The sequence below is a fragment of the Capra hircus genome, chromosome 7 (genome assembly GCF_001704415.2).
Source record: "Capra hircus breed San Clemente chromosome 7, ASM170441v1, whole genome shotgun sequence".
Classification (NCBI taxonomy): Eukaryota; Metazoa; Chordata; class Mammalia; order Artiodactyla; family Bovidae; genus Capra; species Capra hircus.
The window spans coordinates 68,507,725-68,522,409 of record NC_030814.1 but is presented as its reverse complement, the minus strand read 5'-3'; the positions used below and the strand labels follow the sequence as shown (position 1 = coordinate 68,522,409).

Genomic DNA, 14,685 nt, shown 5'->3' with positions numbered 1-14,685 from the left:
CAGAAAATTGCAGAGGAAGGTAAACTTCGAAACTCATTCTATGAGACCACCATCACCCTAATACCAAAGCCAGACAAAGATGCCACTTAAAAGGAAAACTACAGGCCAATATCACTGATGAATATAGATGAAAAAATCCTTAGGAAAATTCTAGCAAACAGAATCAACAACATATTAAAAAGATTATGCATCATGACCAAGTGGGCTTTATCCCAGGGATGCAAGGATTCTTCAGTGTTTGCAAATCAATCAACACGATACACCACATTAACAAATTGAAAGATTAAAAACCATATAGTTATATCAATAGATGTAGAGAAAGCCTTTGACAAAATTCAACATCCATTTATGATAATAAAAAAACCCTCCACAAAACAAGCATAGAAGGAACATACCTCAACATAATAGAAGCCATATATGATAAACCCACAACAAACATTATTCTCAGTGGTGAAAAATTGAAAACATTGCCCCTAAAGTCAGGCCCAAGGCAAGAGTGCCCACTCTCACCACTACTATTCAACACAGTTTTTGGAAGTTTTAGCCACAGCAATCAGAGAAGCAAAAGAAATAGAAGGAATCCAGATTGGAAAAGAAGTTAAACTCTCACTGTTTGCAGATGACATGATTCCTACATAGAAAACCCTAAAGACTCCACCAGAAAATTACTAGAGCTAATCAATGAATATAGTAAAGTTGCAGGATATAAAATTAACACACAGAAATCCCTTGCATTTTTATACACTACTAATGAGAAAACAGAAAGAGAAATTAAGGAAACAATTCCATTCACCATTGCAATGAAAAGAATAAAATACTTAGGAATAAATCTATCTAAAGAAACAAAAGACTATATGTGGAAAACTATAAAACACTGATTAAAGAAATCAAAGATTACACAAATGGAGAAATATACCATGTTCATGGATCAGAAGAATCAATACAGTGAAAATGAGTATACTACCGAAAGCAATCAACAGATTCAGTACAATCCCTATCAAGCTACCAATGATATTTTTAAGAGAACTAGAACAGATAATTTCACAATTTGTATGGAAATACAAAAAACCTTGAATAGCCAAAGCAATCTTGAGAAAGAAGAATGGAACTGGAGGAATCAACCTGCCTGACTTCAGGCTATAGTACAAAGCTACAGTCATCAAGACAGTATGGTACAGCACAGAGACAGAAATATGAATCAATGGAACAAAATAAAAAACCCAGAGATAAATCCACGCACATATGACACACTTCATCTTTGACAAAAGAGGCAAGAATATACAATGGAGAAAAGACAATCTCTTTAACAAGTGGTGCTGGGAAAACGGGTCAACCACTTGTAAAAGAATGAAACTAATGTCAATGTATGGCAAAACCAATACAGTATTGTTAAGTAAAATTTTTTTTAAAAATGTGTAGTGAATAAAATGTACTATTGTTTCTAAAAAAAAAAAATGAATGAAACTAGAACACTTTCTAACACCATACACAAAAATAAACTCAAAATGGATTAAAGATTTAATGTAAGACCAAAAACTATAGAACTCCTAGAGGAAAATATAGGCAAAACACTCTCTGACATAAATCATAGCAAGATCCTCTATGACCCACCTCCCAGAGTAATGGAAATAAAAGCAAAAATAAACAAATGGGACCTAATTAAACTTAAAAGCTTTTGCACAATGAAGGAAACTATAAGCAAGGTGAAAAGACAGCCTTCAGAATGGGAGAAAATAATAGCAAACTAAGCAACTGAAAAAGTATTAACCTCTTAAATATACAAGCAGCTCCTGCAACTCATTTCCAGAAAAATAAATAACCCAATAAAAAATTGGCCAAAGAACTAAACAAGCATTTCTCCAGAGAAGACATACAGATGGCTAACAAACACATGAAAAATGCTCAACATCACTCATTAGCAGAGAAGTGCAAATCAAAACCACAATGAGGTACCATTTCACGCTGGTCAGAATGGCTGCTATCAAATAGTCTACAAACAATAAATGCTGGAGAGGGTGCAGAGAAAAAGGAACCCTCTTACACTGTTGGTGGGAATGCAAACTAGTACCGCCACTATGGAGAACAGTGTGGAGATTCCTTAAAAAGCTGGAAATACTGCCATACAACCTAGCACTCCCACTCCTGGGCATATACACCAAGGAAACCAGAATTGAAAGAGACACATGTACCCCAATGTTCATTGTACCACTGCTTACAATAGCCAGGACATGGACGCAACCTAGATGTCCATCAGCAGACGAGTGGATAATAAAGCTATGGTGCATATACACAATGGAATATTACTCAGCCATTAAAAAGAATGCATTTGAATCAGTTCTAATGAGGTGGATGAAACTGGAGCCTATTATACAGAGCGAAGTAAGTCAGAAAGAAAAACACCAATACAGTATACTAACGCATATATATGGAATTTAGAAAGATGGTAACAGTGACCCTATATGCAAGACAACAAAAGAGACATAAATATAAATAACAAACTTTTGGATTTGAGGGAGAAGGCAAGGGTGGGATGATTTGAGAAAATAGCATTGAAACATGCATATTATCTTATGTGAAATAGATTGCCAGTCCAGGTTCATGCATGAGACAGGGTGCTTGGGGCTGGTGCACTGTGATGACCCTGAGGGATGGGATGGGGAGGGAGATGAGAGGGGGGTTCAGGATGGGGAACACATGTACACCCATGGCTGATTCATGTGAATGTATGGCAAAAACCACCACAATATTGTAAAGTTAATAAGCCTCCAATTAAAAAATTTCTTAAAAAGTAATAGAGTAAAAGATGTGAAGATGACAACCTCAATTTTAATCTTTCACAATATTGATTACTTTTATCCTTGATACATTACTTGATTTAATAGTTTTATTTTCTGTAACTTTAGAGGATAAAAGATGAAATTGGTAATATTTCACAAATTTTTAAGGTTGGTTTCCTATATATTTTTCATAAAAATATATTTTCTTAAAATGCTGCATGCAAACGTTTTTATGTATTTTACAGATAAGAATTTATTTACAAGTCTGTGATTTGTGATTATTTAAACTGTTTGTTTATGCACTGTATGTTAATCAGTATGTTATGAGAAAACCAGAATAGTATAAATAAAATATCAATTTGCTCTTTTAGCTGTATTAACTGTACACTTCTTCAAAGATCCAAGGGGATTCATCAATAGAAAATTTTTCCACTTCTCTATCGGGCATTATAAAACCAGAGATGACGTCACTTTCCTACTTCTCTTTATACATTTAACTTGGTCATGCTTCACACTCCACCTGACCATCTCTGTGAGGATCACTGCTTCTGATGGTGTACTAAACCTGACAAGTAGACATGACTGAAGGAGCAAAAGGGTAATTAGTATTCTTTACTTGCCCTACTTTCAACCATTCTGTTAGTTTCTCACTCTATTTCCTTAATCATTTTGCCTGTTTTTAGTGAGAAAACAAATACACTTTTTAAAAACTCTGTATATAAACTTATTTACAATAAAAGTCTTAGAAGTGGATTTTCAATGTCCAATTACTGATGGAATAAAATGTCAATAGTAAAGACTCTTCCTATATTATTGAATTATGTGTTTTTTCCTTGAATAAAAACAATTTTGAAGTTTTGCAGAAGAGTGAATTTTGCAATTTTGCAGAAAAGTTAATATTTTTAATATTAGAGGTTTTGTTTCTGGTAGTTAGAACCCTGAGACAAAGTTCTCAATAATATTTTTTCCCATTTAAACTAACACTGAGTAAACTAAAACTCTGTTTATGATCTGTGGAGGGAAGATTGTGTCTGCTATAGGTATGAAGCACTTACAGACTCTGTGTTCCACTCTTGGCTGAGACAGAGTACTCCCTCAGGTTAGTTTTTTATGTTAGGCACTTACAACAATAGCTTATTTTTTTTAATTCATTGAAGGGTAAATTATATACTTCTTGGACTTAGGGAAGATTAATTGTGCCACATAATTAAACACTTAGTGTTATACTTCAAATATAGAGTAAATATTATTCTACCATCACAATCACTGATTTCCCAAGAAATTGGAGGGAGAAGAGTAAGAAAGAACAGAGAAACCAATTCTCTTGTGTGGTACAGACAGCCTTCCCTTGTCTGTCAAGTGGCCCAGGTAGACTTTGTATAGCCATCCCCATTTATCAAAGCGTGACAGTGATTTTCCTATAACTCCTCAAGAACCCCTTTGCTCTCTCCCTATATTCTTAGAAAACAGCATGAAACATGATATTCGATACAAAAATTATCTTTGTTTTGCATTGCATTCTGGACTTATTGAATATTTATATTAAGACGTCAGAATAATTTTCACTGTTGTCTGTTTTATCAACATCCTTGAATATGAGACTGTAATAAGTTGAACACCAAACTTAGCCTACAAAAGTATTACAAGTATATAACATGTATTTGAGACTGGGATAATCTGAATTTCCTGAAATATCACTGCATCATACTGCTTGGAAGAAAAGTTATGACCAACCTAGATAGTATATTCAAAAGCAGACACATTACTTTGCCGACTAAGGTCCGTCTAGTCAAGGCTATGGTTTTTCCTGCGGTCATGTATGGATGTGAGAGTTGGACTGTGAAGAAGGCAGAGCACCGAAGAATTGATGCTTTTGAACTGTGGTGTTGGAGAAGACTCTTGAGAGTCCCTTGGACTGCAAGGAGATCCAACCAGTCCATTCTGTAGGAGATCAGCCCTGGGATTTCTTTGGAAGGAATGATGCTAAAGCTGAAGCTCCAGTATTTTGGCCACCTCATGCGAAGAGTTGACTCACTGGAAAAGACTCTGATGCTGGCAGGGATTGGGGGCAGGAGGTGAAGGGGACGACAGAGGATGAGATGGCTGGATGGCATCACTGACTCGAAGGACATGAGTCTGAGTGAACTCCGGGGGTTGGTGATGGACAGGGAAGCCTGGCGTGCTGCAATTCATGGGGCTGCAAAGAGTCGGACACGACTGAGCGACTGAACTGGACTGAACTGATAACTACTTGTAAACTTTTCCCAGAAAATGTTAGTCACTCAGTCGTGTCTGACTCTTTGTGACTCCATGGACTGTGGCCCACAAGGTGTCTCTGTCCATGGAAATCTCCAGCAAGAATACTGGAGTGGGTTGCCATTTCCCAGAAAAAGGAAGCAATGTTTCCTTCTCGGTGGTATGGATTTTTGAAACTTAACATTTAACATGCTACAGATTGAAAAGTTACAAAGGTTTAATCTTTTTAAGAGAAAATGTGGAACAAGCTATTGATAAATTGTCTTCATGAAGATCAGACAAATTTTGTGTCCATTGCTCTTTTTCATTTATTTTGCAGCTATTTTAAAATTCTAGTTTAATTCACATTTACGTAATACTTGCCCTTGGAAACATGAGTACTGAGTATAATCAAGTTTAACTTTGCTTTCATGTATCTTTAGGTTCTAACACAGATACAGGCTGTAAGCATCAAGATAGAGAAATTAACAGGGTATAGGGGTTAGTGACATCATGATGTTGTTCAAATTTCTTCTTTATATTTCACTTTTTATTAAAACTTATTTCTGTGTTCATTGATACAGATGCTGTTTGGTAAAATTACTAGACCTTTATATGATAAAATGGCAGTGACCATCTAAATTCAAGTTTCTCTGAGTTGGGAGTTATAAAAAAAAAAAATGAATTTCAGTCTAGAGAAGCATGTAGCAGACAGAACCAAGATGAGATTCTCCATAAGGCTCACAACTAGGTAGAAAATAAAAGATAATTATGTTTACATTTATATGTATTTCTACATAAATGTATAAATTACATATTTATTTAAGTATAGAAATGTATATGCAATTTGATTGGAACTATAGAAATTATCAAGTTCAAATACTTAAATGTATAAATAGAAACTTGAAAATTAAAGTAATATATCTTATAAGAAAATAATAGTAACAGTCAACTCTTACATAGATTGTACACAAAAATAATTGTAGATATTAACTCTCTAATAGTATCCATACGTATTCATCTATAGCTTTTAATGTTCTAATTGCTTTATTTTCCCCATTTAATCCTTACCATAAATGATGTCAAAAAGTATAGTTATCCTTTCTATGTACGGTGATGATCAATGGGAGGATAGAGGAAAATCTGGGTACATGACTATTGTCAGCTGAGATTCCAAGCGCCTCACCCCATGTCCCTCAGTTCTCTACTTTCCTGAGAGTGTGTGGCTTGCTCCACACAGTAATAAAACCTCACTAGGAAGCCCTATCTTATGAAAAAGGATACTCAAATATTTGATATAGAGTTCCTCAAAATGTATTTCAGTTACTTTTCAAATCCCTATTGCATAGAATATACATCCAAAATTTTTGTAAGTTTCCAGTTGGATTCTCAAAGCACAGTGGAAAATAACATTTAAACTGGCAACAGAAACCCTAGACATATAAATATATTTCTATTTTAAAATATAGTTTTAATTGTAGTAAAGCATATGGAGACCAAGGTGGAGTAGTGGGATGTATTGAGAGATTATAGCTGATGTATGTGCAGTAGTAGGTATGAGGCAGATGGCTGGTGAAAGTCTACTGTATATTTCTATTTTTAATAATTTACTTTTTGTGTTTAAGTCATTATCTTGGCAAATTTCACTGCACATTGTCATATGTCACTATTATTAGGAAACTTCATAACCTAAACTTCACCAAATCATTTGACCAACAGTTATAAATTATTTTTTTCTGTTAAAATCTATATTATAAACAATTAGCAATCCTGTTTTCTACATGTCTATGGAATTTTGATTATCACAATCAGGTTGGTGTACTCAAACACATAAAACATTTTTAAAGAACCTCCATACTGTTCTCCATAGCGACTGTACCAATTTACATTCTCACCAAACTAAACAGAGAACTACCATATTACCCAGCAATTCCACTTCTGATTTTATATCCAGAGAAAATTATAACTCAAAAAGATACATGCACTCCAATATTTATTGCAGTACTATTCACAGTAGCCAGGACATGGAAGTAACCCAAATGTCTATTAACAGAGGAATGACTAAAGAAGATGTAGTACATACACATAATGGACTATTACTAAGCCATAAAAAAGAACAAAAGTGCCATTTGCAGTAACATGGATGAAGCTAGAGATTGTTATACTGAGTGAAGTAAGTCAGACACAGAAAGACAAATATCATGTGATATCCATATAGAATCTAAAAAAAGGAACAAATCAATCTAAAAAACATAAGTAGACTGGTATATATAAAATAGATAACTAATAAGAACAGGTATAGAGCACAGGGAACTCAGTACTCCATAATAGCTTTTGTGGGTAAAGAATCTAGGGAAAAAGTGTGGGTATATGTATATCTATGACTGATTTACCTTGTGTATACCTGAAATTAATACAACATTTTAAATCAACTACATTGCAATAAAAAAGAAACACACACACAAATGCCTGCATACAGTATCTCAGTAAACATCTATTCATTTATTTCAGGTGGAAAAATTCCATGACTGACCATTAATCCCAAAGCTCACTTTGATGATCTATATGAGACCTCATGGAATACATTACCTGGATGACTAATCACTCTGGGAAGTCTGATTTCATCCTGGTGGGAATCTTCAGTCAATCAGTCCATCCAATTCTACTGTGTATGGTGATTTTTATCGTTTTTCTGCTGGCTTTGATTGGAAACATTGTGCTGATTTTTCTGATTCATTCTGATACCCACCTCCACACCCCCATGTACTTTTTCATCAGCCAGTTGTCCCTCATGGATGTAATGTATATTTCTGTTACTGTGCCCAAGATGCTTATAGATCAGATCATGGGCATGAATAAGATTTCAGTCCCTGAATGTGCAATGCAAATGTTTCTCTACGTAACACTGGCAGGTTCAGAGTTTTTCTTTTTGGGTGCCATGGCCTATGACCGCTATGTGGCCATTTGCCATCCTCTTCGTTACTCTGTCCTCATGAGCCACAGAGTGTGTCTCCTCCTGGCATCAGGTTGTTGGTTTCTAGGATCAGTGGATGGATTCATGCTGACATCCATTACCATGACCTTCCCCTTCTGCAGATCTAGGGAGATCCATCATTTCTTCTGTGAAGTCCCTGCTGTAATGAAGCTCTCCTGCTCAGACACTTCCCTCTACGAGACTCTCATGTACCTGTGTTGTGTCCTCATGCTCCTCATTCCTGTGACAATCATTTCAAGCTCTTATTTTTTTATTCTCCTCACCATCCACAGGATAAACTCAGTAGAGGGCCAAAAGAAGGCATTTGCCACTTGTTCTTCCCATATGACTGTGGTAATCCTGTTTTATGGTGCTGCTGTTTATACCTACATGCTCCCTAACTCCTACCACACCCCTGAGAACGACATGGTGGTATCTGTCTTTTACACCATACTCACACCTGCACTAAACCCTTTAATCTATAGCCTTAGGAACAAAGATGTCATGGGGGCTCTGAAAAAAATTTTGAATATGAGACCTGTTAATCAAGAAAATATAAAGTAGACCAACTTTATGCTAATGTTATTTTTCTCTCAAAACATTAGAATTTTAGAATATTTTCCAATGTTATTTATTTAACTTTCATAACATAATATTTCATTCCATTTCACACTTAAGTAATTACTTCTGTGTACTACAAAGCTGATTTTAATTCCATACTCTTTCTCTACTTAAAATGTTGTTTTTTTAAATTGTACCCATGTTGCACTTAATGACAATGATAACTACACTTTATTCTACAGGAGAATATTTATATTCTTAGGAAACACATAATGAAAATATTTAGAGACAAAATTCATTAAGTGGTATGAAGTTATAAAATGAGAGAAAGGCTGAGAAGGAGAGGGAGAATGACAGAAAACTTATGAAGCACATGAGTACAATTTTAACAATGGGTAAAAGTATATGGATTTTTTTGTACCTTATTATTCATGTTATTCCTCTGTAGATTATAAATTAATTCAAAATAAATGTTAATTTATACTCACCGCCCACTTTTTCTGTAAGTTTTATTTTCTGTAAGTTTTATTTTCTGTCTGGTGGCTATGTAAATTACAAAATATCCTGTAGAAACCATGCTTATTACTTTGTGGCTATTCATGACTTAGTTCAGTCATTTGCCACATTTATTGGAAGCTACATTGGTTCACATTCATTGGATCATAAAGAAAACAAGGAACTTCCATAAAAATATTTACATCTGCTTCATTGACTATGCTAAAGCCTTTCACTGTATGGATCACAGCAAACTGTGGAAAATCCTTAAAGAGATAGGAATACCATACCACCTTACCTGTCTCCTGAGAAACCTGTATGAGGGTCAAAGAGCAACAGTTAGAACTGGACATGAAACAACTGGCTTGCTCAAAATTGTGAAAGAAGTATGACAGGCTGTATATTGTCATCCTGCTTATTTAACTTACATGCAGAGAAAGTCATATGAAAATGCTGGGCTGGATGAATTATAAACTGGAATCAAGATTTCTAGGGGAAAGATCAATAACCTTGGATAGTCAGATGGAACCACTCTAACAGCAGAAAGCATAGAGGAACTAAAGAGTCTTTTGATGAAAGAGTCTTTTGGGGTGAAAGAGGAGAGTGAAAAGCCTGACTTAGACTCAACATTCAAAAAACTAAAATCATGGCATCTGGTTCCATCACTTTATGGCAAATGGAAGGGGAAAAATTGGAAGCTGTGAGAGATTTTATTTTCTTGGGTTCCAAAATAACTGGATGGTGACTGTAGTCATGAATTTAAGACACTTGCAACTTGGAAGAAAAGCTATGACAAACCTAGACAGTATAAAAAAAACAGAGACATTCACTTTGCCAACAAAAGTCCATAATCAAATCTACAACTTTTTCAGTAGTAATGAACAGGATGTGAGAGTTGGACCATAAGGAAGGCTAAGATCTGAAGAACTGATGCTTTCCTACTGTGGTGCTGGAGAAGACTCTTGAGAGTCCCTTGAACTGCAAGGAGATCAAATGAGTCAATCCTAAAGGAAATCAACTCTGAATATACATTGGAAGGACTGATGCTGAAGTCAAAGCTCCAGAACTGTGGCCACCTTTTGTAAAGAGCTGACCCACTGGAAAAGAATCTAATGCTATGAAAGACTGAGTGCAAAAGGAGAAGAGGACAGCCGAGGATGAGATGGTTAGATAGCATCATTGACTTAATGAATATGAATTTGAGCAAACTCTGGGAGAGAGTGAAGAACAGGGAAGCCTGGTGTTCTGCAGTCCACTTGACTGCAAAGTGTTGGCCAAGACCTAGTGACTGAACAGCAACAAAATTTTTTCCAGGTCCAACCCTGAAAGTAGTTAGTGGAAGTTCATCTTCTCCATTGTGCTGTAGGTTTAAGGTCCAGAACTGTATAAGGAACTGGGGAAAAAAGGGAAACTGGGAAAAACTGCATAAGGAACAGGGCAAAAGAAAAATTTATGAAAGTTTTCCTGTACCAGGTGGCCTCTGATCTGAATTTTAAAGTATGTAACTATTAGACAAATGAAGGCAGAATGACAAATATTTAGACTTTTATTTAATACAGATTTCTTATGTTGTCTTCTAATAAAATAGCAGCTAAAAGAGATTAAAATATGAGTAGCACACAATTGCTGTCCCCAAATAACTTGAACTAGTAGTTGTATATTCAGATAGATGCTTTTAAATATATGCTTTGTTTTGATGAATTATGTGGTATGTACACCTTATAAGGACACATCAGTTCTGCCTCTAATATGTGACTTCAACCAAGCCAAAGGGGCTGAGAGAAGACCCTGGAGTCCATTTTTAAATGGTGACTAGGTGTTACTCTCAGGTGAGTACAGGAGGAGCCTTGCTCAGAATCAAGAATCCTCATAAAAGGCAAAGGTCGTGAGCAAATCTCATATGGTTGACTATGCAAGATACATAAATATTCCAGTGGCACCTCCCCTCCTTTCCTCCTTCTCTCTAAAGACTCAATTCTTGCCTTTTCCTGACTTAGAATTTTCCAGTTATAAAACCATAAGATTTGTATTTTAGAAATTTTAAATTAGTGGTCAGTGATTGGAAATGTGCAATTCTGGAGGCAAGTATTCTTAATGAGTTAGGATGGTGAACAAACTGATATCCATTTAAACATGTTTCATAGCAGAAGGGATTGGAGAGACTATATTGAGGGTAACTGGGACTTTGTTATACCTACCTGTTTCATACAACTATAGAAATGGTTGCATTTCTGTCATTTGTCCAATGTTTCTGAAGAATCAGATAGTGACAAAAGTACAGATTTTGTTTTCCTTTGGTACACTCAATTATTATTACTGTAAAGTTTTTAAAAATATTGCGGTACTTCAGAAAAGATGTTAGAAAATCAATTTCCAATATTTTTCTGTGGTCAATCTGAATGAAAAAAATAGGCACACATTAATTTTTAAATATATTAAGAAATATTATATATCACCCTTCCATCTTCTGAACAAAATGATAAAATATGTGATGTTTCCATTTAAAACACCCTGGAAATGGAAAACAAAATAGCTCAAAAAAATTATGTGGTGTAGAACCATAGTTTTATAAATATAACTTTTAAAAAACCTTATCTCAAATGAAATGTTTTATAGCAAAAAATATTATTTCAAGTGCTTTTAAAATTGTATTTTAAATGTTCAAAATATAATTTTCTACTCAATTTACAACAACTGTGGTATTTGGTAACATTTCTGTCAAATTATGTGTTTTATCTAATGCTTAGGATTTCTAGACATGGAAGAACAATTTTCTTCTACATTTCTTGCATAAAATGTTAATGTTTTAAATGGAAATGTTTCTAGCATTCAACTGCAATTATTTGCTGTTTAAAAAGTAGCTCTTCACTGAAGTATTGACAGTTTAATCTTTTAAAATTAAAGTATATATTCCATAATTTTTAGCTTGTGGTGTCACTAACATTTGGCCAAATAAATCACATGTGTTCCATGGTAAGAAGACCTCAAGTATCTTACAACCTCCAAAGAACATTAAGGACCCTGATTATAAGTTTTAATCATAACTTAGAATTAAATCAGCATTCATCAGGTAGAGAAATTTACATCATTTTCACAACATCTACTTTGTTAAATATGTTCAAAAGATAAAGTTTGAAGGAATAGAAAGAACAAAACCATTTATAAAGCTAAATACACAACTAGAAAAATGTAGATGCATTAAAACTAACTATTTTTGGTTTCCTCCCCTCCCATGATTATTTTATAAGTAAAGGTTTTCAGTAGCTGTTTATTGCTGAGTTCAAATAAAGGAACCCTCTGATATATGACTAGGAAACCTGGAGTTAAATAATGCAAAATTCTTTTTAATTTGAAAATCAAGTATTGATCTACATCATGCTTTTTAAACTCAATTTCCTATACTAGCATTCCAGATCAGCACACAGAAGCTGCATTCCATAGAAAGGGTATGTCCATCAATTTAAAAAATGCCTATTAATGAGCTCTTGGTGCTATTTATGAATCTTGATAATTATTTTAAAAGCAGTTGTCTTTTGAGCAGACTTTTATGTTTTGGTATCCATGGACAGAAAAAAGACTAAATAAATTTCATCCCAACCTAAAACAATTAAAGTAATATTTAAAATATATCTAACAACAGTTCTCAAAATGTGGGCATCCAGTAATGAATCTATGAAAGATTAAAATCAAATGAGCTGAGACTTTCTGTGTTCAACTTCACCACTTGGAAAGAATTTCAACATCATGATAGAAGGGACTGTAAACACAAATGGACCTTATCAGTCTTCCTGAGTTGAAAATTTAAAGCTGGGTGTCTGAGTTCACTGTGGTAGATAGTTTAGACAGGGATGGATAAAGAAAAGGAGAGAGCTACACACAGAAAGAATTAAAAATGCTTACAAAGCATATTCCTTAAATTCTGTTTAATACTTATCAACTTAGGTGTGAGGAAATTACCAAAGAATTGGAAGAAATTATTCAAAGGATTGGAATAAATAAAAATAGTATTTGGTCCCATTATGAAAAAGTAAGTATCTCAAAATTCACAGGACAATAAATATAGCTTTCTGAAAACTATTGACTCAGTAGTTGGGCAAATTAACCTTATAATAAATATAGCTTCAGTCCTAACCAGCAGAGCTTCAAAGCAAATAAAATTAGGTTAAACTGCTTCTAGGTCAGATTTAAAATGTTATAGGTATAAAATTTATTCATAATCTAATATTGTATCATTGAAATGTTCAGTCACACAGGCTTGTCTGACTCTCTCTGACCCCATGGACTGTAGCATGCCAGGCCTCCCTGTCCCTCATCATATTCTTCTCCTTCTGCCCTCAGTCTTTTCCAGCATCATTAAAAGACAAAAGTTAAAAAAACAACATTGAAAGCATCATATCAAACTTTTTCATGCATCAAAGAGTCTATAATTATACAAAAAAATTTTATACAGTAATTTGCAGAACACACATTATTTTCAGGATTATATGGAACACTCAGAAAGATAGAGCATGTTTTGAATCATAAATACATCTTTTTAAAAAACAGACTTCATTAAACTTATGCTCTCAGACAACAGTGACATTAAATTATAAACCAATAGCTGGTAAATAACAGGAACCACAAAAGTATATATATATAACATTATTTTTCATTATAGGCATCAAATATATTTTCCTGTGCTTTACAGTAGAACCTTGTTGTTTATCTATTTTATAATAATAGTGTATATCTGTTAATTCCAAATTCCTAACTTATGCCTCTTGCCCCTTTCTAATTGGTAGCCATAAGTTTGTTTTTTGTTTGGACCTGTTTTGTAAATAAGTTAATTTGTGTCATTTTTTATATTTCAATAAAAGTTATATAATATGATTTGCTTCACTTAGTATGATCATCTCTATGTCTTTTCATGTTGCTTCAGACGGCAGTATTTCATTCTTTTTTTATGCTGAGCAATTTTCCACTGAGTATATATATATTACATATATATATATATACTTTATGCATTCATCTGCCAGTGGACCTATAGTTTGTTTCTATATATCAAATATTGTAAATATTGGTACAATGAACATTGGGGTGCAAGTATATTTTCAAAGTATGGTTTTATCCAGATAGTTTCATTATTTGTAGGCTGTTTGATGGATGGCCATTCTAACTGGTGTGAGGTGATGCATCATTGTTGGTTTGATTTACATTCCTCTAATGGCACCCCACTCCAGTCCTCTTGCCTGGAAAATCCCATGGACGGAGGAGCCTGGTGGGCTACAGTCCATGAGGTCGCTAAGAGTCAGACACGACTGAGCGACTTCACTTTCACTTTTCACTTTCACGCATTGGAGAAGGAAATGGCAACCCACTCCAGTGTTCTTGCCTGGAGAATCCCAGGAACGGGGGATCCTGGTGGGCTGCCATCTATGGGGTTGCACAGAGTCGGACATGACTGAAGCAACTTAGCAGCAGCAATAATTAGAGATGTTGAGTATCTTTTCACGTGCTTATTGGCCACCTGTGTGTTTTCTTTGGAGAAATGTCTATTTTATGTTTTCTTCATCTTTTTAACTGAGTTGTTTGGTTTTTGATACAGAATTGAAAGAGTCGTTTACAATTATTGGAAATTTATCCCTTCTTTGTTGCATCATTTGC

General features: G+C 34.5%; 1 protein-coding gene across 1 annotated transcript; it reads left to right on the top strand.

The window, feature by feature from the left end:
* On the top strand, window positions 2,350-8,550 carry LOC102180216 (olfactory receptor 2T29-like). The gene is made up of 2 exons (XM_018051658.1): window positions 2,350-2,379; window positions 7,627-8,550. The coding sequence occupies exons 1-2, from the start codon at window positions 2,350-2,352 to the stop codon at window positions 8,548-8,550; spliced, it is 954 nt and encodes a 317-aa protein (XP_017907147.1).